Genomic DNA, 27643 nt, shown 5'->3' with positions numbered 1-27643 from the left:
ACCTGAGAAGATTACTGTGTTCTTTTCCCCTGCAAACTGGGTGCTCTGTGTCCATACAATAAATAATAAGAAAGTTCTTCAAATACAAAGCTATCTAAACTGGCATCCAGAAAATTTAGTTTAATGAATGGCTTCTATTCTGAGCAGTGATATTGATAATAATTATAGTCATAAGAAGAACAATGATTTCTGTTTTCAGGTGCCTCTCATGTGAGGCATTTCTGCATATCTCACTTAATCTTGAGAATACTCCTTCATGTAAAAATATTATCCTAATTTGGTGGATTTGGAAACAGAGGTTCATAAAAACTAAATAACTTGTCCAAAAATGCTTTTCTGGTGAGAGTCCTGGAATGTTTTCCCATAGTGGACAGTTTCCTATCATGGATAGTTTCCAGCCATGTGAGGAATACAGCAGTGAAAGGCCTAGGAAAGTGCTCAATGACATTTAATAATAAAGTAAGCAAATCGCCATGATGCACTCAGCTAAGAGGAGTAGAACTCCTGCGCTACTTAATGAAGGCTGTCTGCCTGCCCTCCTCAATGTTGTCCACTGAATGGGTCTTTGGATTTGGGCTCTCATTCCTGACCAGTAGCCAACGTGAAGAAGGCTCGGTTTGGAGGTTGCAGGGTACCTGTTGGTGTGCGAGTTGTTGTGCATGAACCAGCTCCGGTTATTGTCCACATACATTGCCCACGCTTTGTTGTCCTTCCCTAACATCACGTCCTTCATCACATCCATGTGAGCCACGCCGAAGGCAGGGTCGGGGTGGTTGTCATAGCGGTCCACAGTCAGCTCCCAGTAGTGGACGCCCTTGGAAAAGCCGGTTTTCCCCAGCACCACCCGGTCATCATAGCTGCTGCAGGTCACAGTCAGGTTGTCATTGGAGAAGATGATGTCAGAGTGCGCTGAGCCAGGGTCGAAAGCAAACCAGGCCACTGGGAATGACAGAGAGGGATGGCGTTACTAAGCAGGATGGGTGAGCTCTGCACCGCCACACACTCCTGGGGAGGAGAAGAGCATCGTGTCCCATTTTCATGCTGCCATGCAGGAAAGAAAGGGGGTGTCCAGGGCCAGAAGGGGCTGTGAGTGAGCAGAGAGGGGGTGCGTCCTGGGAGGTGGTACTCTCTGTGCCCGAAGGCAGACGGAGGACACACGACCGGTTCAGCCAGGGTTACCTGACTTGGGACTCCCAACCACGTGATCCGGGAGAGAAGTGGTATTGATTTTGGAAGGTGCAAGTCCCCTCACCCAGTGACTGACAGAACAGTATGCCAGAGACATAAAGGGAGAGGGATGCACTAAGATGCCAGTGTAACCCTAAGGTGGGGAGGCTAGGATCTAGAGCCCTAGATGGAGGAGGGATAAAATACTGAGTGAAATGAGGAAATATCCCCTCTGCAGAAGTGCTAAGATCTAGTCGTTTTGAAAATGTCTTCAGTGCTAGTGAGAGTTTGAAAGCTGGGAAGCTACCAGCAACATAGACTAGTTTCCATGAGTGATTGTGACTTGGATGTAAGACAGGTCCTTAAAAATACAGTTTGCCTGTTACTCTTAACACTAACATGTAAAATATTTTGCTGGAGCGGTAGGCATTTTGGACATTAAGCACAGATAGAATGACATCTTTGCATACATTGGAATGCCACGAGTTCTAAATGCCACCTCCCAATAACACGCTCCAGAGAGATGTCATTGCTGAATTAGTGAGCCTCTGAGCCACCTCACATGCACTTTGGCCTTTGCTATTTGTAATAGAATAAGGTTATTCCATACCTGCCAACAGCTTTTTAATGTCAACTGTTGTCATTCCAAGTGAAAGGCATGGGAGAGAGAAATAGGAAGCAAAATTGACATTGATAAAAAAAACATGTATCCTTTGATAGACTAATACCAAAAAAGGGCTCAATTTAAAATAGTAAGAACACTATGGGAGTTGGTCTAATTTGTACCTTTACCCACATTAAGTGCTCATAAAGAGTGCTTTGCACTAATGTATAAGAAAAAACAGGGTCAATGTAATTTTCTTTGAGGTATAGAATTTTAAAATACAGGTATCTTTTCCATTTTTCTGAGTATTTGAGAAACTGTTATAATGGAATTTGAATGACAATTAGACAATTTTATTGACATAAAATAAGCTGCTGCTGTTTATTTGGTGAAGAAATTGAGCATATAAGTCACATAAGTAAAAGGTAACAATTACAATAGGTATACTTGCCTAATTGAGAGTAAGGTGCAGACTGTGTCTCAAAATTGCATCCTATAAAGAGATACTACACATCAAAGCTATGAAACAGCAACCAAGCTGACAGAAATTCTTTGTATACACTTAAAAAGCACCAGCTGAAAAGACTCACCAGAGGCCTGATTCACGAAAAACCAAAGCCCTTTCCATCTTAATTTTCTTATCTGGGTAAAAATAGCTCCTCTGCTCTTTCAAAACGTAAAGAACATCTTTTTTTCGGCTAATAAATCCTCCTCCAATTGATCCTAAACTATACAGTTTATATCTTCATCATAGTCTAAATTCGGTCTCTTCCACTAAAGTTTTCATATTAAGAAGGGTTCCTATTTAAAAATGAGAAAGAAAATCACCCCAGCGGCATGGAGAAATTGGGTCTTGATAAAACCCCATTCTGTATCACTATTCCATGTACTTCTACAATTATACCAAAAAGCCTTTGCTATGACTTGGGCCCAAGTTAAATGATAACTGAACATGTAACATAATCTATAGTTATTAAATACACCAGATAGTTTTTAATAATGACATGAATTAAATGTAGTAAAAACAAAAATTACCTCATTTTCTTGGATTGTTGCACTACACCAATTCTTCTTACCTAAGGGAGGGGAGGAGTATGGCGGGAACAGAAGCACTCTCCAAGAGATATCAGAATCACCTGTGGGGCTTTTGCAGCCACCCCCACTTCCTTAAGCTTTGGGTATCCCCACCTGCCCCGTGGGAAGCCACAGCTGGGCTGGAGGAAGCAGTCTGGTCTTAAAATGTTCAAAGGTGTGTGAACTAAATGTCAAGCATTGTCAGGGACTGATGTGGAAAATTTGCTTTGGCTGGGTGCTAGGGTATCCTCTACAAAGGGTCATTTAACTGTTTTTCCAACTCAGTAAGGCCTTGATTTGCTAATTTCTAAAACAATGGAAGGGTAATACACTGAATTAAAAGAATTTGTACAAGAATTAAGAAGGCAATTTACTATAAAGAAAGGGCTAATGATTGAGTTAAAAGCAAAATTGAGAAATTATGACCTTACTTGGTCTACTTTATTTTACTCTAGGATGAATTCACACACCAAGAATCATTTTCTTCCAACTGATTTTTATGTTTAGTTTCTATCACATCTCTTATCATTTCAATTCCTACTGACAATTTAGAGCTTTAGTACAGAACACAATGAGTTTTAAAGCTGAATCCCATATCCAGCTTTGGAAGTAGATTTGTAGAATGTGAATAGGGCTTTTAAAATTTTTACATGAATCATGCCTTGTGCAAGTCTTTTCCAAAACAAGTTTTCTGCAATCTTGTTACACTACTTTAAACATACTCTCATACATTTAAGAGTCAACATACAACTAGGATGGTGCTATTAAACACAGCCATCAAATACCCACAGACCCAACATCATTTTATTCTTGAGACAATATACATTACAAAGACCATAACAGTATTTCAGTACATTAGACAGAAGTGAAAAGAGTTTCATAACAAAGCATGTTTGAAAGCCAGTAGTGCACAGAAACACAATAAAAAACATAAAAGCACAAAGAAAAATGTCATTTTAAAGACAGCTTGAAGTCCCTGCATCCTTTTTGCACTGTCATGCTGGGGCCTCCTTCATTCCGGAATGTGGGATGAGCAAAAGGAATAAAAGAAAAAACAAAGGAAACCGTTGGAGATGTTAAATGTGCATCACATGTGCCCATGATTACATATAGTTCTGAAGAGATCAAATGGGTCTGCATCTTAGATATGTTAAGATTCTTTGCTAGACACAGTACACTGCTCAGTAACCCATGTCTAGCTTCCCTGAAATCAGCCTAAAGCCTTGTCACAATCTGCTTGGCTGCGGGAAACTTCGGGGAGGCAGAGTTTTTCCAAGACTCGGCTCTTTGGGCCTTAGGCCAGTTAAGGGTTTCTAATACAGGTAGTGATGGTCCTTCCACCCCTGTGCTAGAAAAAGAATCAGCTGTGGGCCCAACTGTCCTACCAGTGAGCACAGGCTTTTGCAGAAAATTCTTTCACTTTCTGCTCTCTACTTCACCTGCTTTGTATGATGCATTCTGCTGTTGGCATGTTTTTACTTTTATTTAATTTTTTCAGTAAAGATCTCTTGAGTCTATGTTTAATCAGATCACTCCAGGCTGGATGCACCAATCCAGTCTCCCAGACTCAGCTGGTTTTCTGGATACAGCAGGGTGGCAACCCTCCAAACTAAGGCCACAGGCACCCCCTCAGCCAGCACCCACGCCGTGCTATGCCGCGGCATGTGATGACAGGGCAGGTTATCCACAGTGGTATCAGCTTGTGCAAAAAGAACAACTTCACTTATCGCTTTCCAGTGCCATCACACACTGCCCACAGCTGGTGGTTGGTCCTCCCACCGCACAAACAAGGACACCACAAAGCTCCATCATCCAGACGCTCCTCATACCAGAAGCAGGCCACAGACGTAGAGACTAGCTCATCACCCTCTCCATGCACATGAATGGCAAGAACAAAACAAGTATTTCAGAGATGCCATCAAGGCACAGAGATCAAGGGGAAAGGTCAGACTTGCTCAGCTCACCCGGTGCATGGAGAGACTGTAAAGAGGAATGCAAGCTCAGCTGGTGGGGTGAGGATCGAAAATCAAAGTAGGATCTCCCGGGGAAGCTGGGTTGTAGATTAAGGGTGGAGGAGAAAGGACTCATTCTACGGAGCGGCAATCTTTCCGAAGGCACTGGAAAAGGGACTGTCTGTTCTTCTGAATCTGTGTCTAAATGTAAGATCAATGCAAACTAGAGATCAGAAATCTGCTACCTGCCGGTGCACGGTTACTAATGCATTTGCACAAAGCGTCACCCATCCTATAGGTGTCACAAGGCTCAAAGCGGCTTGGGAGGGAATTCTTGGCAGGTCGGGACCCAAGACTTAGAGGACATCTCTAATATCACAATTATTTTTATTTCCCCCAATTTTTGTGGAAGAAAGAGAAAGTGTTTTGGAGGCTTTCCTTTTAATTAAATATTTTTAGAGTTGAATTAAGAAATTGTAGAGGTAGATTTTATCCACTCATGACTGAGAGGTGATTGATCCTTTACCCCCTTCAGCTACCTCAGAAGTTACTACCTATACAATGGCCTCTTAAAGGGTTTCTATTTAGGAGATGATTTTTACCAACTCTTCACTGTTCCATATTTTCCTTTTTCTCTCTTAATATAGTTTTTCCATTTCTAAATGGACGAGATGATTTTTCTCATCCAGCACACTCAAGGTTTGCTCTTTAAATAGGAGAGGAAGGTGGGGCTGAACAAGAAATCAGGGAAGGAGCCTTACCTTTGTTTCTGAATTAAGATCAGACCCTAGGAATGCCACTTGAACATCTCTGGTTCTCTACTAATAAACAGACTGTGGGCAGTGTTGAGGTGCATTGGTGCCAAAATATCTTTATTTTCAGATAGTCAGGTCTGGCATGAAGATCACTATTAGACCAGAGTTAAGGATTTACTAATTACTCGATTCTGATTTTAGAAGGGCATGTGAGGTAGTTTCTCTAAGTTACTAAAATCACCCTTTTTTCTTTTGTCAAACAATAGCTGGTTCTATGCAGTAGGGTGGCCTGGTCAAAGATGGATGTTTTACCACTTGAGACCTTCTAAGAACTCAGTTTGGCTTTAATAATTTAGGAAACACAGACGATATGATGGTAATATCTTGCGTCCAAATCCACCAAGGAACTTTCTTCTCATTGAAAAAAACCCAATTTTGTTTTGGGGGCCAGAGGGTGTTCCTGGGACTATTTTTATGGTTTGAGTCTGTTAGCGTGCTTCTCTGTGTTAGAATAAGATCCTATCAAATCTTACTGTGGGCATGTTTCAATAAAAATAATGAATATGCAGAACATAATCCTATTTGAAGAGCTCAGAACAAGGGCATTGGCGGGTTTTAATTTAGTACTGCCAAGAGTCAGCCTGATTTTCATTTATGAACTTATAATACTGAGGTTAGTTTTTCAGGCTTTAGACTTATCCTTGGGAGGAATTTTATTTTAAAGAAAAGTATAAACCAAATCTCAGGGAAAAGGAATTGCTATTTATGGAGTTTATTTAAGGAGTTGCATGAATATGTATTCCAATAATAATCATTCTAATTTTCTTCTACCAGAACTTTATATGGTTTGGATGACTTGACATATGTGATCATTTCTTTGTTTAGAAATGGTAAATCAGAAATGATTCCTATTATAATTGTCTCAAGGGGGAATGAGTCTTTTAATTTAATGGAAAAATTTGAAATACAACACAGTATGACAAACTGGCATGGGTTTCTTTTAGGAACAGAAAGCTATATTTATGTCAGAAAATATTTTTTATTAACAAGAATTTGGTTGGGAATGTTTTTTACCAGTGGTAACAATCAATTTATTATATTGAAAATACTTGTTTCTTTAAAAATAAGGGAAAGAACACATATAGTAAAATGAATTTAAGAATATATTGAATCCCCTAGTAATCATTTGAATACCAATGAAGAGATGTGTACTGAATCCACACCTCGGGGAGCATATCCACACCCATCACCAATCATACTCACCTTTTCTAGTCTCAGTACCAGAAAGAAGAACTTACGGTTTGGTGATGGCACCACTCTGTGGGCAGGGGGCTAAGAGCTATGGTTATTCATGGGATTCATAACTTGACTCTAAAATAGGTGTTTTTTTCTATCCTTTTATGTGGATCCCATGTTTATTGATGACTCATTTTTTTCTTGGCTGCTCTCAGTCTTGAACAATGCCCTCTACTCAGATAAACTTACTATCCATTATACAATGATTCCATCTCTGAGCTTTTCCCCATTATGGCCTTCTGTACCTTACCAGCTGGGCTCTTATCCCATTTCCTCTAAGCTGCTCCTAAAAATTGTTTCCTACCTCATCAAGAAAACTTTTCAAATGAATTACGAGAGAAAGCACTTTGCACCAGCCCGTGGCCAGATCAAGTAAGCAGCGCCCCTTTATGCCCGTCCCCAGGGGCACGTGATGCAAACATTTGGCCAGTTGCCTGCAGGTCATTTTTGCTACTTGGTGTTACCTTAGATTACTGGAGCCTTACAGGGGAGACACTTATCTGGACAGCATCTGAGGAGCAATCATCAAGCTGCCCCTTGAAATCCTCTGGATTGAGGAACACTTTGCCTCTTGTCAGCCCCCTCCTGTTTGTAGTATGCATTTACTGTAGTTATTATTTACCATAATAAGACAATATGGGAACCCTAGGATGAGGTTATTGAGTGTTCTTCAGAACACATGATACAAAGCTATGTTTCTGGTCATAGCTAATATCCAGGATGATAATTATTAATTTTAATGTATAGCTCACTGGAGAAAGACAAGAAACTCCTTAAAGATTTTTAATTTTTTGTTTTATTTCATCACATGCAGTGATCCTGTCTGCTGAAGAGCTTTGCTGAGTAAAAGCAGCTTTGCAGGAAATAGCCAGGGAAAGGGCACCGGAATTCTGGTGTGGGGACTCTAGGCATATCTGTAACTCTGGAATGGGACTGTTTCATAAGAGGAATGTGTAGACATCCTTTCCATCAACTCTGTCAATAACCACCGTTTTCCTCTTGCTCTTGCCTGGATTACTTTCCCTTCCCACCTGGGATTGGCTGGATTCTGGAGCTGGTGGGGGGTGCTACTTGAAGGATGCAATCAAGAATTTTCAAAGCAAAGACCAGCTAGAGAACCACAATTATTATTATTTACTGACATTTGGGTTTGAGGCAAAAAAAGAGTATCTAGGTGGGGTACTCCTAGGCTTGCTGCACATACTTGTTTTATTTGTTTATATTTGCTAACATTCATTGAACCTACCATGTGCCAGACATTGTACTAGAACCGAGCATCTGGGAAACATGAAGTTGGCCAGAGAGCTGACCATAAGAAAAATAATAATTTAGAGAAAATATGTTTTATATTGTTGACAGACTTCTACACTTCTGGAGATAGAATTTCTTGACTGATTCCAATGTACATGTACAGAGTACTAATAATTTCTATGGATGTTGCAGAATATTTTGGAAATGTAAAGTACAGTCTTTGAGGTGTTATTTTTGGAATTCAAAGAGGAAAAGCTAAGTGACAGGCTCCTTATGACAGTGTATGCTAGTCCAGCTTCCTTTGTGCCCTGGTAGAATTCTCAGTTATCTCCCAGTCTGGCAGTGAACAGCTTTATAACTCACGCAGCCCTCGCGTGCTGGTCCAACAAGATGGTTATATTTCAGAGCACAGGAAAGTAAGATACGTCAGTAAGAATTGCACAAGCAGTATTAAAGATGAGTTTTGACTCAATCATAAAGCAGCTGAAAAATAACTTGCTTTTGATGGGAAGATTTTAAAAGAGACAAAGGAATGAAGGAGGCTGAGTTCCATTAGATGACCTAATAAGCATCCAAACTCACAATTATGTCCAACTGGTACATAATTTACAGTGAAGGGTGGTATTTTAAGCTCTCTGAAGTGTGACATTAATTGTAGCTGAGAAGTAAGAAACAAAATCTGTTTTGACCACCTCTTTTTAAAAGAAGAAATGAAACAGTCTCTTCCACCTCTGGGAGAGTTACACACTTTCTGTCACCAAGTCCTCCACTCCACTTGAGAATATGATGGCATTATTTATAAGAAACGGTCATCAGGAGAACCAAAAATTCCTACATTTCAAATAGATACAAAAAATTCCAAAGACTAAACTGCTCCCTAGAGTGTTAACTGCAAAGCACTTTTCCCCAGAACCAAAAAGAGGGTCTGTATCCAATTCAGCCCTATGGAAAAGTTCAGGAAATTCTGTGGGATATCATCCATGTTGTGAAAATGAAAAGGAACAGAGTATTTCTCTTCTGGGCTCTGAAACCTATCGTTATGCCTTTTACCTTGGATTTTATTAAATCTTCCCAAATTTGTTCAGGTATGATTTACCTACATTGAGGGTTTTGTCCTGGGAATGCACATTCTTCTAACTAAATAATCTCTGGGGTTGGTGAGGGTCTGATGCTCTGAGTCAGGAAAAGTAAAGGAGAGGCACAGGAAAAAATATCTCTAGTGAACCATATACTTTTCCTTCTATGGTCCTTCCTCAACTATTTCCTATTAGTGTAGAATTTTCAGTACACAGGCAGACCTTTAAGATCTATTAAGACCCTTGGAGGAGGCAGGAGATGTCTATGCCTTTTCATAGCAGTTTCTGAAATAGTGAACAGCTTTCAGCAGAGACAGGCCAGAGAAGAGAACCAGAGGGCACAAATTGTAAGGAATTTAGAGGTCATCTGCTTTAAGCCTACAGTTTTAGAACCCCCAAACAAACCAACAAACAAACCTCAAGTCCAGAGAAGTTAAGGGACGCATCCAAATCACAATTCTAGCTGTGGTGGGAGACGATAGGTTCAATTCCTGGTGGATAAAATTTTGGGGGTGATAAGCCATGGCTTCTCTTTCGTGCCTTAGAAGTGTATAAAAGGTACAGTTTACGCCACAGGCCACGGGGCACATGCCAGTGCTCTCAGGGGTGGCCAAGGTTTGTGTGGATGAAAGTATCATTCTCCAACCCTACCCTGTATTGAGGATGAATCTTTCTTCTCAAATGTATCATCCTTCCCTTTGAGGTTCTGGCCACAGAGTGTGGTTGAGCTAAGCTCCCTGTTTTTCTTCTGACAGCAGATGAGTTTTTTTCCCACCGACAAAGTTACAACTTTTCAGGAGTCTTAGTACATCAGAAAGTAAGAGTGTAGACTTATGTTGGTCTAAAGTCACTGTGAAATATCTGTAAAGAGATTTTGGACAGATGCATCTGGGGCCATCTGGGGCCATCTTCCACTGGCACCACTGAATATTCTCTGGGTTATTTCCTTCAACATGTGGAGAAGGAGCTGTCACCTTGGAAGGGCAGGTGATGCTGACAGTCCCATGGGGGAAAAGGCATTCCAGTATTACGGTAACATCTTCTACACCCCCTTTTAGAAAACAATTTCCAAGCGTATTTTCAAGAGTCCTAACCCTGTTATAGTTGTTAGATACAGCAATCCTGCAAAGTGTTGTGATGGCTCCTGTGTACATTCAACGAAGAGGATGCTTGGGAGCAAATATTTGCTGGGAGTGCTGGGACTTACAGCCTTATCTAAAGCCTGATTCTCTGATTATCCCTGATCACCTTCTCCCCACTTTTCCTCACAGTCAAGATCTAGAGGGCTGGGAGCTTGTGTGAATAAGCAGCTGTGTGGTATCAACACAATCAGGGCTCTGAGTCCCCGACCTCATTTGGTAGGGCCTTTCGAGGACCCTGAAGATGTGGCTCTGACATTCCTTTTCCTTCCCAGGCAGCTTACCTGTCGCTGCCAGCCAAAAGCACCCACCTCTGCCAACTGGAAGGAAGTCCTCTCTAGGCGAGCACTTAGCTGGGAGGGTGGGGGGCGGGGAGCCAGAGCACACGCAGAGACATGAAAGAAGCACAGGACCTGAGGAGCTTGGATATGATGCTGGAAATGACAGCCACTCACACTTCTTCCTTCAAACAGGAATGCTATTCTTTCTAATAAAAGTCTAACAAGACTCTTTGAAAATGTTAAAAGTCTTACTTCTGGCTGGGGTTTCTGGGTGACCATTGGGGGCAGCTACACAATGCTACTTGTTTTAATACCTAACAAACAAACATAGGATAGATTTCCCTCTCTTTCCCTCCTCTTCGTTGAATGCAGATAGCACTGTTTTAATATCAGCTTCAAAGGGCACTCCACTGGGCGTTCTGGAGGCTGAGAGGCCCAGGTCTCACATATTACTTAACCTGTCAAAGGTTCAGATTTTCCATATGTAGAGTGGGATAATAATAATGGTCACAATTCTTTCCTCCCAGAGTGTGGTAGGCAGAATAATGGCCTGCTAAAAAATGTCCACATCATAATCTCTGGAATCTGTGACTATGTTACCTTACATGGATGACAAAAGTAACTTTGCTGATGTGACTACATTAAGGATCTCAGGTTGGGGAGATTATCTAGTTGGGCCCAGGGTAATTAAAAGTGTCCTTATAAAGGGCAAATAGGAGGCTCAGAGTCAGAAAGAGATTGGAAGATGCTACACTGCTGGCTTTGAAGATGGAGGAAGGAGCCATGAGCCAAGGATTACAGATGGCTTCCACAAACTGGAAAAGGGGAGAGAGCAGCATGTTCCTTAGACTGCCTGCAGGAATGCAGCCCTGCTGATGCCTACTCACTGCTAGCCTAGTGAAGCCCACTTAGGATTCTGACCTCCCAGACTGTGAGGTAATATGTTTGTGTTGTCTTAAGCTTCTAAATTTGTGGTATTTTGTTACAGCAGCAATAGGAAACTTATATCTTGGGTAAATCTGGAGTGTTGCAGCAACATGACAGGAGAGGGGCATACATTTTAGCAATGGGTGCGGAGGTGCAGCCTAAAGTCTGTATGTCTGTCTTAGGATAGACAGAAAAGAATTCCCACTTTTCCTTAGGATCTTATAGCAAAATACAGAATGGACAGTTTTTATACAATTCCTCCACTGGATTTCAGTACCCTAAAATATTTGCAGGTCTCATGCTGCTGTCATTTTTTGTGGAAACATTCAATGGACAGTGAAGAAAGTTCTCAGAAGATTGACACAAATGAAGTCGAGTTTATCATCATAGCTTCTTTGGCTTATTTTATATTGTGATTCCACAAAACTTTCCGAGGTATACCTAGTACCCTATTACCAAGGGTTCCAGATGATATACTGACTTTCAACTGTATTAGATGGAAATCTTTCTGAAATTCATTATATACTAACTTTCTTAATCGGAACATAAGCCACAAACTGCTCTCTCTTGAATTTTTTCGTTCTGTTCTCATTTTTCCAGTTGCTGTCCCTGCTCACCAATTCTTCTTCTCTCTCTTCTCTCTTCTAATGTGAAGCGTCTAGTCCACTGTAGGGTTCCCACATGGGTCAATGAGCCCAGTGGAATTGTGCATAAAGTGAGAACTGAGGGAGACTAAGGGCTCTGCTGTGTGGCCAACCCAGGAACTTCACTATCAGAACTTTGTGTTTTTGTTTTGTTTTGTTTTGTTTTGGTCAATCAGAGGTCATTATCACTTACTTCTTGACTGTACGATGACTATCTAGATTTCAGGGTGGATATCTTAGTTCGAGAGAGGTGAGGTGGTACCAGTTTTTAGGTACCCTGAGTCACGTGCCATGGAGTCCAAGAAGGAGGAGGAGTACGGCCCATGAGCTCCAGGGCAGGGCCGTATTTATGCATCTTTGTAAACAGGGGGACCAGACCAGTGCCTGAGAAAATCGAGGTGCTCAGCTGAAGTGTTTGAATGAAGGCATTTTCCTTTTCAGAGTCAGCTCAAGGCAGGTTTCGAAGTTTTTGCCTTGCACACAGCTTTTGCCTTGTGTACAGTTATTGCCTCTGTATGGATTTCTCTCTCTCTCTCTCTCCTCTGTCAAGTACTCCCTCCCCTTTAGATCAAGTTCATTTCCCTGAAATATATTATAACTTATTTCATGTAGCTATTAGATGTACAACAATCAGTATATTATACCTATGAAAATACAAATTTAACAAATCCTGTTTCAGAAACATTTTTACTTTTAGAAGAGGTTGCTTGTTCATTGAAATTAAACTCTAAATAATAGAGTTAAGGTGATTAAAAATGGAATGGCTCAGATATTTCTGGTATAAAATCCATCTGGAAAGCAATTTGGAAATGCAAATCAAGAGCCTTAAAAATGTTTATACTCCTTGGCCCAATTATTCCACTCCTAAGAATCTGTCCAAGGAAAGAATCTTCTAACACAAAGAGATTGATGTTAAAGAGCATTTGCTGTGTAGAGGGTGCCTGTCTTTATGTTCTAACTCCCCTGAAGGCTCGATGAGCTGAGCTCTACCGCTGCTGGGGAGGCAGCGTGAAGCAATTCCCTGGCTCTGAGAGCTGAGAGGAGTCAGAGAGAGACCTTCTCTTTCCAGCCAGCTAATAGTCACAGTGAGTTATTTGAGCCCCAGGAATGTTAATTTGGTCTATTTCATTTTCTTTCCAGATTCATGAGAAAGAAAAAGGTAGAGTCTGCTTAGATATGCAGAGGGAAAACAGGGAAAAGTAAAGGGAAACATTTCCTATTCTGTTCTCAGCCTTGTCTAACTTTTTTTTTCAATAGTAGAGTCTCCCAGACACAGAATAAGCCCCAGAGCCATGTATGCAGAAGCCCTGTTACATATGTTTTTAACTGAAACACCTTTGCAGATAGTTCAAAGACTGTGACGTAGCCATGATGGCTAGTAAGTGAGTTACCTTAAAGATATATATACAATGAGGGTTGTGCACCTTATTTTAAAATTTCATCAAAATTCTTAATGGCTTAGAGTCATATTTCTTGTTTAAGTCAGGGTAATTTGGTTTAGATCCCCAATTGGCCTTTTTCACATGATTGCCTTAAGTACATCTCTGAAGACATTGCTTATGTAAAACTAACCAAACTTGAACTCATATAATAATGTGTTCTTTTCCTTTTCTCTTTTAATAACACATTCTTTATAATTCCTATGAATTAAATTATTTTTTGATGTTTTCCTGACCAATTTCCCTATACAAAATATCTCTTCCTCCTGGTCCCATCTCCTTCTTTCATTGTGTTTATCATAATTTGTGAGTATATAACTATGTGAGTCTATTTCTTTAAGGCCTGTCTCTTTTCCTGGACTATCAGTTCCTGGCAGCAGGGGTGATGTCTGCTCCACATTTTATACCCACAGCACAGCACACAGCAGGCACTTACCAGGCACTGCCCAATAAAGATGAAGAAGTAAACAAATTTGCCTTTGAAAAAAATGATCAGAATTCATAATAAGGTGGAAGACATTTCATGTCCCCTACATAATATTACCTTTAGGGCAGCAGAGGTTTTTCTCATAATTTCAATAGGATAAGTGATGTAAATGTCAGAGTAAACACATGTAAATACTATCATATGCTATCACATATGAAATCAGACCCTTCTGTGAAATAGACCTTCTGTTCTGAACTCTGGAAAGTGATTAACTCTTGCTAAGAACCAAAAGATTTTGTTATAGCAGGAAGTCAAAATGAACCATATCACCCCCAGCAGCAGCACGGAAAAACATTTCCAAAGCAAACCTTCCCAGGAGCTGTAGGAAATAAGATTAATAGAACATAAGTTCAGTTAATGTATCAAAATTGTCGATGCCATTTTTGTCACTGATTTCTAAATAAACAAAAAAAAGACATAACTCTTTAATTCTATAGTCTTTCTCTATTGTTACACTTGATCAGGTCTTAAAAAGTTGCCTATTCATTGTATTTTTTTCTTGCATTCTAAATCTTGTCTCACTGTTGGAATGAATTAGAATGAGGGAGACACAAAGAGAACAAGCCAAAATTATGGAGAAAGTATGGGTGTGAACTTTATTTCATCATGAGAGTCACTTCTGTGCAGTAACAGAGATACTGGTATCTACATGGTGATAAGGTTCTCTTTGTATTTAGATACATACCTTATATTTGTACACAATATATAAAATTCATGGAGGAAATTAATTTCTACAGTACAGTTTCTTTGTTGGAAGAGGACTTGTTCCATTAGTTTCTTTTAGAAAATGACCCCCAGTTCTGTGGCTGTGGTACCAAGGATAGCAGTTAACAATCCTGTAATTTATTAGACACCATAATCTTATGAACATTAAGAGAAACTGAGAAACTACATCCTCCTGCAGGATGAAAAGAGAGATGTAAGTGTTCAGCTGCTGATAACTGATTTTAGCAGAATATGATTTCCATGATGGATTATGAACAGAAATATTTTTCCAGTAGGTCTGATGACACATATTAGCAACATTGCTGCATATTGTCTCCCTGCTCTGATGGCATGCACTTCACTCCTCAATCAAACCGGCTTGTACACGCATGGGAATGAGGCCATTACCATGGACAGCCTGCTGCATTGCGTCTAGGAACCTAGGGAAGGGCTTTGCCTTTAGGATGGTACTTTGGGAAAAGAGGCAATTGCTCTCAAGCTGATAGGTCATCCCAGACAGAAGTTGCTAAAATGATCATTCTGGGGGAGGCTCTAGCTGCCACACCCCTTTAACCCAAATGTAACAGGTCATGTGGGTGTTTTCCCTTCAACTTTGAATAGTATCACTCAGAGCCTTACAATTGCTCTGCAAGCATGATGCTCACAACTAGGGGCCTCTCAGCTTTGCTGTGGGATTTGAAGTTGTGCTTGTTTTTAACCATGTGAACCATTTTAGGGGTAGCTGGCACGTGCCCAGATTTGTGGGAAGTGGGAAAAAACACCACCACACTTCTTTAAGCTAACGTATTGAATCTGAACAAAATCAACACAATTAGTGCTGCAGAGGGAAGTTATGGAGATTGCCAGTGGGGTAGGGGTGACTTACATGATTAAAATGACACCCAGGTCTGAAAATGCTCTGGCAATGACCACAAACACCTCTTCATAGGTTTAATTTCCTGTGTTTGCAGTTGCTTTTAAAATGAAAATGTTAAAAGTCTCAGAGGTTATACCCAGCCATCAAACTCAAGCCCCTCCTCTGAGACAGATGGCTTGTTTTTGATGACCAGCAGAGTTATAGGATAGCCAGGATGTGACAGCTCTCTAGAGAGTGAGCTTGCACCGTGGCCCCAGGTGGCCTAACCCAGCCTAGTGGGACTGGCAAAGGTGAACATGGTGAAGGAAATGTGGCGTTGTTGGTCATTTCCTGCGTGGTGCCAACAGGGAGCCTCAGTCCTGGCGCCGCCAGCCTCAGCTGTGGGTGTGAAATGGAAGTGGTCTGCGCTGGGTAAGCCAGGAGTGGCCCACAGGCCCTCTCTGAACAGCTCTAGCTCCCCACACCCACAGCAAACATGCTCAGTCAGACAAATCCACAGCTGAAAAGCACCTCAGCCCCACCCTCAGAAGCAAGCACTACAAAGCAATTTAGAATCATCTGGGCAAAGCTGGCAAAGGATGTGTATCATGGAGAATGGGAGCCTGCCCTAGAGCCCAGATATGTTTGTCTCACACACCAGGGGGACATTCAGGCCTTCATCTTTCAGCTTCTTCAACCGCAGCTTATTTAGAGGGTTATCAAAGGAAGCCGACGGCCCAAGCCATTTGAACTGCTGCTGTGGACTCTTTGGTTTGATCACATCCACAAACAACGGGCTCTCTAATGGCAGGAGAGGCACCGTGGCTCTGTGTCGGAATGCAGAGCAAGTCATGGAAACACTTCAGAATGTGGGCAGTGGTGGGGTTACCTCCGGGCTTGCCGGCCATTTAGATGCCTCGCAGTTCTCGCTCTGAGGGATACTGCTGAAGGGCCTTACCCTCAGACGTTTGGAGGACCAGCGTCTTGCTGTACTGGCTGACTCCTGTTTTGTTGAAGGCCTTGATGCGAGCGTTGTACATGCTGTTGAAGTGAAGGCCATCCACAGTGCACATTGTCTCCTTTCCAACATATACTTCCTGAGGGTCAACAGATAAGAGGCCACCATTTAATGTGAACCCTTGTGAGTGGTAAGGGAGGCACTGTTTCCTAGTGGTTAGGGGCAAGTGCTTTTGCATCAGCCTGATCCAGGTTTGAGTCCCGTGAGATACCATTTAATAGGCCTCTTTTAGCCTCAGTTTCCTTATCTGTAAAATGTGGACAATAATACCCTCCTTATGAGATATGAGGATTATTTGAAGTCATATGTGTAAACTGACTAGCAGAAAATCTTGTATTTAGCGTGGGCCTGGTGACTTGACAAACTGTAGGTAGCAGCTAGGGCTTAAAAAATTAAAACAGGGTGCTTATCCTTAGCATTATGGTTATTATAACTTGGCATTTATATAGTACGTTACAAATATTGAGCTCTTTATCCATCAGGATGATTTGTAAAAAACAGGTTTGAGAATATGAGGGTGATCTCTATGTCATGTTTATAACTCTATTGAAAGCCATAGGAGTTTAGGTTTTCATCACCATACAGAGGGAAGGGGGAGGAAACAGGGAAGAGAGGAAGAATGACATTTCAAAGGCTTAAAATAAATCCAGCGTAATGCATCTTTAGCATGGGTGAGGCATTTGCCTCCCTCTTTAGCCATATACTTTGTAACATTATGCTGATGTAATGAGTGAAAATAATTTTTATTCAAAGCACAACCTTAAAATGACACTCTCTGGTGGGATACACTGCAGCATGCCAAGAATTTTATATGTATTATCTAACTGATGCCTAACAACAATGCATAAGGTACATGTTATTATTATCATCCCCACCTTTTTTTTGTTGTTGTTGGACAGCAGAGAATTTTATTTTAGTTTATAATACTAGCATGATCCTGAGACAAAAAGAGAACAACATAACCCAAACAAGCAAGCAAAAAAACTGTAGACTAATTTAATGAATGAATGTGGGTACAAGAGTACTAAGTATTAAATCTAAATAAAATCTAAGAGTATATTTAAAGAATAAGTGCTGTGTTCAGGTCAGGTTTATTCCAGGAATGCTTATATATTCTATTAAAGAGGTCTGTTAGTATATATTATTTATTTCATCACATCCACAGGGTCAAGAAAGCAAAAATGACCATTTCATTGTTCAAATACAATCAAGTTGTGCTCATGTTTAAAACACAACCAGGGCATCCTATTGCTCTTTTTTTAAAATTTATTTATTTGTTTTTATTTTTTAATTTTTTTTAAAGTCAGAAAGTATATACTTCAGATAGTTCCATATAGCTTTTAGAAGTGGGGGATCTACAGCTTTTTTCAAATGTTCCAACTTGAAAAAAATTCATTGAAAGGTTTTTAAATTAGCTGCTCCACCGTTAGCAATTTTAAAGTATAGTGTCATTTATGAAATCTGCTCTTTTCACCTCTCCTAGGAAAATAATTTTTTTTGGTATCATTAATCTACAATTACATGAGCAACATTATGCTTACTGGACTCCCCCCATCATCAAGTCCCCCCGACACACCCCATTACAGTCACTGTCCGTCAGCGTAGTAAGATGCTGTAGAATCGCTACTTGTAGTGCCCCTCCTACATTACGTCTGCTAATAGTAATGCCCCTTTTAAAATTTATTTTTTACTGAAGTATCATTGATACACAATCTTATTATCATCCCCATCTTACAAATGAAGACCTGAAGGTTCAGAGAGGCAAGAAATGGGCACAGTCAGGCAAGTGGCAGAGTCTAGATGCAGGTGTCTGGTGCCAGAGCTCGCGGTGCTGCACACACTTTCTCTTGAGGGTAGGGCAGTTCCTCTTCAGAACCTCCTTGTCCATTTTTGATGGTACAAGGAGAAAGCAAGGCTCAGCAGAAGGGCAGGCAGGCCCGGCAGGGAAGATGTGTCCTCAGGAGAGGTGGGAAAGCCAGGCCTGAGACTCCATGGCGGGCCCTCTGAGGTAGTTACTGGTTTTGGTTAACAAGTAGTAGGATCTCTACTTACCCGGAACTGACCACCACTGCCGTCGTCCAGCTCCAGAATGTATCCTTCGGCGGGCACCACGGACAGAGGCGGTTGCTTCCAGGACAGCGTAGCACTGTTGTTGTGGGTGCAACACTCCTCCAGCTGTAGGATGGGGGTTGCTGGGACTGGAGAGGAAGCTAAACAGAAATTAGTGTAACCCTGGCTTCTGTTGAATTGCAAACATTTCAGTATCTTGGAATGATAAGTATCCTCCTGATAAACACATAGCTAGACTGAATGGTTAGCCCAGGGTGCATGGGGGACCTGATTAGGGTCCTTCTTAGAGCCTCCAGGAGCGGGACTGGTTCCTGAGCTACTGTCCTGCCTTTTTTCCAAGTCCATGGGGACATGGGGGCACTTCCTACCTTAGCTGGAGGTGAGACAACTGCTCTGTCTTTAGCCCCTTGAGCACTGAAGACATCATTCCTAAGGGAGGTGTTTTACATGGGGGATGGATTTCCAGTCTAGCCCACTAAAGCCTGCTTAACCTATGTAACAGGGCTGATAAATTTATTGTAAAATTTATTCTGAGCCTTAAGCCCCAGCTTATAAACTTGGAACTGTCTGTTCTGAGTAATATCATTTTTAAAAAACCAGTGAAATCTACTCAAAGTCTTGTGCACATAAGTTGCCCTAACAGTGGAGTTTTGAAAAATTGGCACCAAGTGACACAGTGATTTCTCAGTTTTGATACTTCTGAGGAACTTGACCTCGTTCATTCAAGGTAGTTATACCTTGAAAATAGCACTAGTTCAAGTCAACTTTCTGCAGGCCTCAAATACTCAGCTGTGAGCCTGGAAGGTATGTGGGAGCAGATGGGCACAGCCCAGGAGGGTCAAGGTGTTTTCATGATTTGTGAGACTCTCATGGTGTTACTAGTCACCATGTCTGCCCCACTTTAGGCTGAGAGTCTTCTACTTAAAACTGCAGATTAGTTGGACACACAAACATATTAATGTTAGGTAAGAAATAATCCCAGTTCCTAATGTATGAACTCAATATATGTATTTGGGAACAAAGTTTTTATTAACTGCTTAAATTTTATTTTTAGCACCAAAACATTAATTTCTTTTTGTGACATTTAACAACAGGAGAGAACAGTTTGGACCACATCCAGGGACATTTAGATGAACAAATGTTAATTGTGGAACACCTGGTATGCTGTGCAATATTGGACTCTGTGTGTCATGCATTGAATTAATTCTGTTCCTTGCCGGTCACCCCAGTTAATTAAACAGCAGTTTAGGAAACAGGGTCTATGGTGGATAACCTAGAAAACAAAGCTAGTGACTATAACATAAGAGATGTGAAGGTGAAGCAGGTCAATTATCTTATGCTTAAGAAAAGACTGTGTACAAAAAAACCATGCCTGAGTTACTAGATAAAACATAATTAAATAAAAATAACGACCAGTTAATTGGAGGTGATCAGTAGAGGAAAGGAAATCATGTTTCAAATTTCAATGGCATAGAGTTCAGGTGGAATCTTTTCAGAAAACAATGGCTTCTGTAGCTTCAGAGGCCCCAGAACATCTGAATTTGGAGGGAAGGAAATAAATTCATTGCTTTGTTCAACAGATGGCTGGGCAGGATGGAAAAAAGAGGAGACAGAAGACTTAACTCCTAATGATTCTAATGATCATCTACACATAAGCTGTCATCATCTAGAAGTTGTGATTGAAGAGTTAATTTACTTGTGATTTAGAATTTTTTTCCTTATAAAAGAATACATTTTAACATATTAATTGTGGAATGGAATGTGACAAGCTTAAGCAAGCCATTCTTCAAAGGGCTTCTCGAGACATGGAATGATTCTTCCTGGGATATTTGCTCTTTGTCCTAACTTAGTTGGATGCTACCATAAAACAACAATTACTTGGACTCTATTTCATTAGCTCCTCTATCAGTCTTCATTTTCCCTTTTTTCATGTTTCAGGAAAATCTACATTTCACCTTTAAAATCAAAGAATAAGATCACAAAATGGTTTCAACTTGAATCATACAAATGCTTGCAATATGTCTCTGGCAAGAAACTAAAATTTCCTTGTATAGACATAGGAGTAATTAAAAGATTAATTGAAGTACATGTGTCATGTGTAATTAAAACATGTGAATTTCATTTATAAGTTCTCAGTGGATACACTTTAAAAGAACAAAAGGATAGAAAAATGTCTAACCACTCACTAATCTTCAGATCTTAATACTGTCCCAGATTTAAACAAATATGCAAACAAAAAAGCAAAGTGGGGTTGGGAATGAAAATGAAGGAAGGCCTAGAGATATTTGCATGTCTAAATCTATTTCTCAGTGTGTTCAGAATTATTTTTTCTGTTTACTTATTTATCCCAAAGTGATATTGTATATAAAAATCAAATGTGGTGAAGTTATAGCCTCATTAGTAAAGACTAAGGCTGACATTTTAGAAAAATAGATTTTATGATGGGTATTAGGTCACCCTATTTCACTTTATTAAGTAAAAAGTAAATGGGCTACAAGAATCCAAAGTATTTTCAAATTAATTTATCATTTGTGTTTTAGAAATGGAAGCATCACAGTTCCTGGGCTAAACTCTAAGAGAGAACATTTTATTTTATTGATCCTCCTGCCATTGGGGCTCCCATAGCTATCTTAATCTTGACACTTTCATGAATGAACATTCTTGGATATCTTTGTTTTTCCTAAAGAACTAGTTTCTCCTGACCTGATCAGAATTCTACTACTTAGCACACTGTTAGCCTGTAAAATCAAGCTTCAGGCTAAGATTTCTCCTCTTAGATTCAAGGGGGGGAATTGTTCTTACTGACTTTCTTGAAGGGGGTTTGGTGGAGCCTCAGCTCAAAAGTAAATTCTGCAACAATGTCTTCTTATACCAAAATTTTCAAGTGTCTTACCTTTTTAAGGCTAATCTAGGCCACACTATATCTCACATTTTTCATATTTGTTTGATCTTTTTCCTCTACTCCTTCAGTCTGTGAACACTTAAAACCATTCAGAATTCTTCTGTGAAAGGTAACAGCCGTGTGTTGAGGGCATGTGAGAAAACGAAGTTGGCCTCATGGTGGTATTTCTGAGCACTTACTGAATGCCTGACAGTGTGGTGAGAAGTTTTACATTTATTCCGCTGTTTAATTTTCACAACAACCCCACAATGACAGGTACTATTATTATCTCTATTTTGTAGATGAGGAAACTGAAACACAGAAAGATTCCATGGCTACTAAGTGGCAGAGCTCGGATGTGAAGCCAAGGAGGCTGGCTCCAGCGGCTGCATGCTTACATTACCTTATACTGCCTCTCCAGTTTGTTGTTTAGTAATAGTGTACTGGAGGGAAGACCCCATGCTTAATTCCAAAGGGCATGTTTCTCTTTGGTTCCTATAATGTGGATGATGAAGCTTCCCAAGGATTGCTGGTATAGATAAATGAAGTATGTTGCCATAAGAGCTATGGTGGTTGGGAATTCAATTCTACTGATCAACTTCTCAGAAGGTTCCTTTATGGACTGTCATTCCTTTTTTATGGTTGCTGAACAATACAAGGAGAATCTGAGGGAAGTTTAGACTTTAGAGGAACAAGCCATGTCTGGAAAAATGATCAGTAGTACACTGTTAAAGATAAACACGAACACAGGTTTTGAGGCATGCATTTCAAGACCCCAAACCATGAATGGATTATGCGCCAGTCAGCGTGTGTTCACCCTCATCACTGCCAAGCCTCTGAGCGCTCTTTCTCCATGACGTATAGAGGTTCAGTTTGGATCACACTGCCCTTGCCCATGACCTTGGTACATACTCAGGGCTCTTACATGAGTTAATTGTTTGATCCTGGTTCAGAATGAATACACTAGTGTTTTATTCAGGCACTGACTCATGAATCTTGGGACATTTACGTATTTAGGCAATTCCGGGGTAATATTTTTCTGGGAGGAGGTGGGTAGGTATCTGAAATCTATTCTAAGCAAAACAGCATAGTCCTTGATGGACTTGGAAAAGAATCTTAAAATTTCCTTCCCATGACCTGAGAAGGAGTTGACTCCCAAATTAGAATAAAGAGAAAAACATTTTAATTATTCTCTAATAAAAATAGAAAACAAAGCTTAGTTTGTTGTTTTCTAGAAAAGAAAAATCTGAGAAATCAAACATCATGCTCTAGCATCTGGGAAAAGGGTAAGATGATTTTCTAATCAAAACACAACCAGAAAACATGGCATTACAATTTAGGGATATTTGGCCAAAGCTTAGATCACAATTGTTTGACAATGATGTAGAATCAGAAAGAGCAGATCAGTTAAATCCTTAGCTAATAAAAGAATATTTTAGAGCAGTATAGTCTTTCTAGATAGTAGCTGGGCTAAGTGGAAACATTTAAAAAATACAACAGACCAATCTTCTTTGCTATCAAGGGAAAAAAAGGCATCTGAGATAAAATTTCAAAACCAAAGAGATGCTAAACTCTTGAGTCAAGAAGTAAACAGATTATTTTAGTTGTCAGTTTGAGTCAAAAATTTACATGCATATTTGAAGTAATTTTGAGAATATTTGTAATCGATTTAGCATAATTATAAAACATTGAACTACATGTATTGTTAGTTTCAGAGGTCAGATAGTTACTTTAACATCATTCTGAATGCTACTCAAATTTTGGCCATTTGTATATGGATTTTGGGGTGCAGTTTCTTGAGATATTTTTACTGACAGGCTGTGAAAACAGATTATTAAACTAAGAATATCCTAAAAAACCAGTCTCAGTGACTGCAATGGGGTATGGGGGGGACTCGGTAATATGGGTGAATGTAGTAACCACATTGTTTTTCATGTGAAACCTTCATAAGAGTGCATATCAATGATACCTTAAAAAAAAAAACCCCAAAAAACAACAGTCTAACATTACACCAGGCACAGTTGTGTATATGTTAACAGATATCAAAGGGACCAGTAGGAGAAGTCTTAACTACAGCCAATCAAGTTCTATTGCATCATGATTTTTTATCTTTTTCTTTCTATCAAAAGTATCTGACAGACAAAAATTATTCGGATTCTAAAGAGGACAGGGCTCTCACTGAATTAATTAAATTTAATGAACACAAAGCAAGGCATATTAATTAACTGCATAAGGACACTAATCAGCAGTAAATTAAATTAAGACAGTGTTAAAAAGAATAGGAAAATGGAATACTCCAGTCTCATACAAAATGGCCTATTAAATTAACTTCATAAATTACTGCTCTGGATAATTTTGTCTTCCAGGTGAATTTTTGCTGTGAGAACATTCTGCATTTTGACCTTCAGTGTGGTTGGCATCCTCTGCTCTGTGTACAGACTTTAATGGCTTGTGCACACAGCCGTGTCCATGCTTATTTCTGTAGGCAGCCCTAAATGGCTTAGTGCCAATGCTTGAGGGATTCAGTCTGTGGTGCACAGCGCATGTGAACTTGCAGTTCCCACACCAGAGGAAGTGCCTCTTCACTCCAACACAATTGTTAGCACTCTGCCAACTGCCCTGGACTCCACAATGGGCAGATGCACACGACTCGGGAGGAGAGTGATATGCCAGTTGCTGAAAGGATTTCAAAGCCCTGAGGCTCTTTCTCCTCTACCTACCTCTCCTCCTACCCCATCACCAAGGCTAATTGGGTTGGCTCTTCTTTTTTCTCCTCCACTAAAATCCCTTACATTGCCCTTTTATGACATATTTTCTCCTCTGAGTTAGTTGTGACATAACCTTTTAATGATTCTACCTCATTGAAAGAATTGGGTACAGAGAGAGGCTGACCAAGGAGGATTTATATACAACCGGGGTTCTATATACTTGGATGGCTCTATTTCACAGACCACCATGTAGGTGTTAAAGAAACACTTTTAAATGGCAAGAGAGAATTGCTGCAACAAAAAAATAAATTTCTTAAGTTTAAGGGAAGAATTCAGTTATTCCTTGAAGAAACCGCTTAAAGGCATTAACTTTATAGCACAAACTGGAAGTTGCAGGTGTTGGCTCTGGACCCCCTGCTCCCTGGTTGGAAGCCCAGCCCTGTCACTCACTAGCTGCGTGAACTCAGGCAGCTGTGCCTCAGATTCCTCAACTGCTTACTAGGTGAGAATAAAATGAGTCAATCTATGTGAAGCACTCAGGAGAGTGTCTGGTTTGGTAAGCAGTCAATAAATAATAAACATTTTTGTTACTTCAGAAAAGCATTTTTATATACAATCTATACACTGCTTACTTCAAAAATTAATTAAGGCATTACCCCAAAGCAATATATACTGAACAAAACAAGAAAAATGAGAAAACTGAAAATAAAAGAGAGCAAAAATCCACTAAAAGGATGAGAGAAGTACATGTACCAGGTACAGGGATGAGTTTAACTGGGTGATGTAAGCCATAAAGGATGTAGCCCTAAAACTTTCTGGGTTATAGTGTTCTGTCTGGTAAAAGGAAGCATGTGGATGTTTCTTAAGAAACAAAAAATTTAAAGCACTGAATACTGTGTCATTTATTACATGGATGCTTATACTGGGAGAAGCAAAGAGCAAATCAATTTCTTCAGTTTTAGAAAATATCAGAAAATGACAAAATTATAGAGATGAAGAACAGATTAGCGGTTGGTAGGGATTGGCAATGGTAGAGGGGTGAGGTGTGGGTGTGACTATAAAGGGGTAGCACAAGGGAGACCTTTGTGGTGATGTAATGGTTCTGTATCGTGATTGCAGTGGGGGCTATGTGAATGTACATAAGGGAAAAAATGGCATAGAACTACACCCATACGCTATACTGATGTTGGCTTCCTGGTTTTGATATTATATGATAGTTATGCAAGCTGTAACCATTGATGAAAACTGGATGAAGGGTACAAGGGATTTCTTCTTACTATTTTGCAACTTCCTTTGAATATATAATTACTTCAAAATAAAAAGTTTAAAAATCAGTAATACTTTTCAAATAGGTAATACTTATGCTGCCATAAAAATATCATTGCATGGTTGGCTTGAATTTTTATTTTTCTTTGAAAGAGTTATTTTCCTCCAGATAATATTAAATACTTGCCTTTGCCTAAGTCACCTAAAAATATCAATGAAATCTTGCCATATCCCTTAGTCACATAAACCAAAACATTAAAAAATTTACAAGTTAAAGTTTATTTCCAATTTTCATTTTCCTTCTGTATCCAGGCTCAAATTTTCCTGACCAGTATTGGCAAGTCAACTCTGATCCTCTCAAACTCCCACTAATTCATACTCAACTATTTGCTCACTATCGAGGTGGAAGCAGTCAACTCCCTTAATTTATATCAGTATTCCCAGAATACTTTCTGAATCAATAATTTATTTACATGCAGTGATGCTCTCTTCCCCTATCTCCTTTTATTTCAGCTATTCCCCAATGCTGGGTTTGTGAAATCTCTAATATTCTCAAACAGGCAAGTATTGAGTTTATCTGACTTTCTAAGATGTAGGTCACATGGCTACAAGGGTACTTTTCCATTATATGGTAAGAACCACTCTAAACTCCAGATTTTTGTAACCTTATCCAGAAGTGTGTTTACTTTTCCACATTTATCAACCTGGCAGCTGTCTTTTGTTTGCTGCAATTTGGCGTGCAGTCTTGATCCTGCTTCAAGCACCAGCATCCACTTGGGATGTTGCTATATGACTGGGTGGACACAGGCACGTACCTTTCATCTGCACGAAGTCGAGCTGGTGAATGGATTGCAGCAGAGGGCTGTTGTCCAGACTCAAGTCGAAGTCTGTGGTCATCCTGGGAGTGAGTGTGCCTTTTCCCCACTGATCCTCAGTCAGGTGCACTCTCCTTATGAGGGCGTCAGAGATCTAATCATATCAAAGACCACAGCCTAAGAAATGCAACACCACACTGGACACAGAATACTATTCCTTGACTCTCCTGGAGTGTTATCACCAATGGCTTTGGAACTCACACCCTTCCCTATCTCCATGTGAGGAGCTGGTTATGTCCAGGGTGACCCATAATTTTTATTGCAAATCTGGATGCTTTTATGAGTTAGAGATGGGAATTAAAAATAACTAGCAGCTGTTAGTTGCTCTAATAGGCAAACCTGGATATATGACCATGCTATTTATGACTGATTAAAAGCCCCCAACTTAATATGTTGGAGATTGGGGTTAATCCTACTGGAACCAACAACCCTAAATTCCTAATATGAGGTGTGGTGTCCTATCAACACTGGGGAATGACTTTTGCAAAATAGTTTAGAGAGGCTGCATATGGTAATCTGTAAAACAGAATTTTGTACACTTTAAGCACATTATCTTCATATTATCACTTTATTCTTCAGTAGAAAACTCTTTCATTTCTTATATTTAGTCTCCCTCTTTCACTCAGCCAATCTGGTAGAATGTGAGTTGGAAAGGATCAATATATTTCTTTTTTTTTTTGGTTTTATTTTTTATTTTTTTAATTTTTTTTTAAATAATTATTTTTTATTGAAGGGTCAATATATTTCTTAATAAAACATCCCTTAATCATGGGGATCAAAACTTGACTAAAATTCAGCTGACAACAGAGCATCTCACTAAAACAACACTGAAGAAATCATGAGACATCCAAGGAATGAAAAAATTTCACTTTATTTAGGAAAGCACTGACTTATTGGCCATTTAGGAAATCACTGACTTACTGGCCACTTGGAGATGTCAAGAAGGTAGAAACCTTGCATACTTAGACATTTCTAGCTGACAAAACTGTCCAAGATATTAGTGGAAAAGGACGGGACTTTAGGCAAGCAATAACTTTGCTTTGCAGAAACTTACAGGAAATTATGTTTTCATGATTAAACATGAACAAAAGTAAATAAAAATAAGCCCATGTACTTCTCAATCTTGTTTCACATAGTGGCAGACTTCTGGGATGTCACTGGGGTTTTGAAGG

At 39.9% G+C, this 27643-nt stretch overlaps 1 protein-coding gene across 9 annotated transcripts in view; it reads right to left on the bottom strand.

The window, feature by feature from the left end:
- TRIM9 (tripartite motif containing 9) overlaps positions 1–27643 on the bottom strand; it is a 118393-nt gene that overhangs the window by 5383 nt on the left and 85367 nt on the right. The window contains exons 5-11 of one of the 9 annotated variants that reach the window (XM_036917676.2): positions 26412–26565; positions 18724–18869; positions 16612–16750; positions 4810–4998; positions 2223–2264; positions 1778–1801; positions 636–939 (exon numbers count right to left, since the gene is read on the bottom strand). In XM_036917676.2, the coding sequence (XP_036773571.2) occupies positions 636–939; positions 1778–1801; positions 2223–2264; positions 4810–4998; positions 16612–16750; positions 18724–18869; positions 26412–26565 (998 nt within the window). Of the gene's footprint in view, positions 1–635; positions 940–1777; positions 1802–2222; positions 2265–4809; positions 4999–16611; positions 16751–18723; positions 18882–26411; positions 26566–27643 lie in introns of all 9 variants that reach the window. The other 8 variants (XM_036917685.2, XM_036917669.2, XM_036917712.2 and 5 more) reach the window with 8 other exon arrangements.

The sequence above is a fragment of the Manis pentadactyla genome, chromosome 11 (genome assembly GCF_030020395.1).
Source record: "Manis pentadactyla isolate mManPen7 chromosome 11, mManPen7.hap1, whole genome shotgun sequence".
Lineage (NCBI taxonomy): Eukaryota > Metazoa > Chordata > Mammalia > Pholidota > Manidae > Manis > Manis pentadactyla.
The sequence above is the reverse complement of the archived record's forward strand: the minus strand, read 5'-3'. Positions and strand labels throughout refer to the sequence as shown.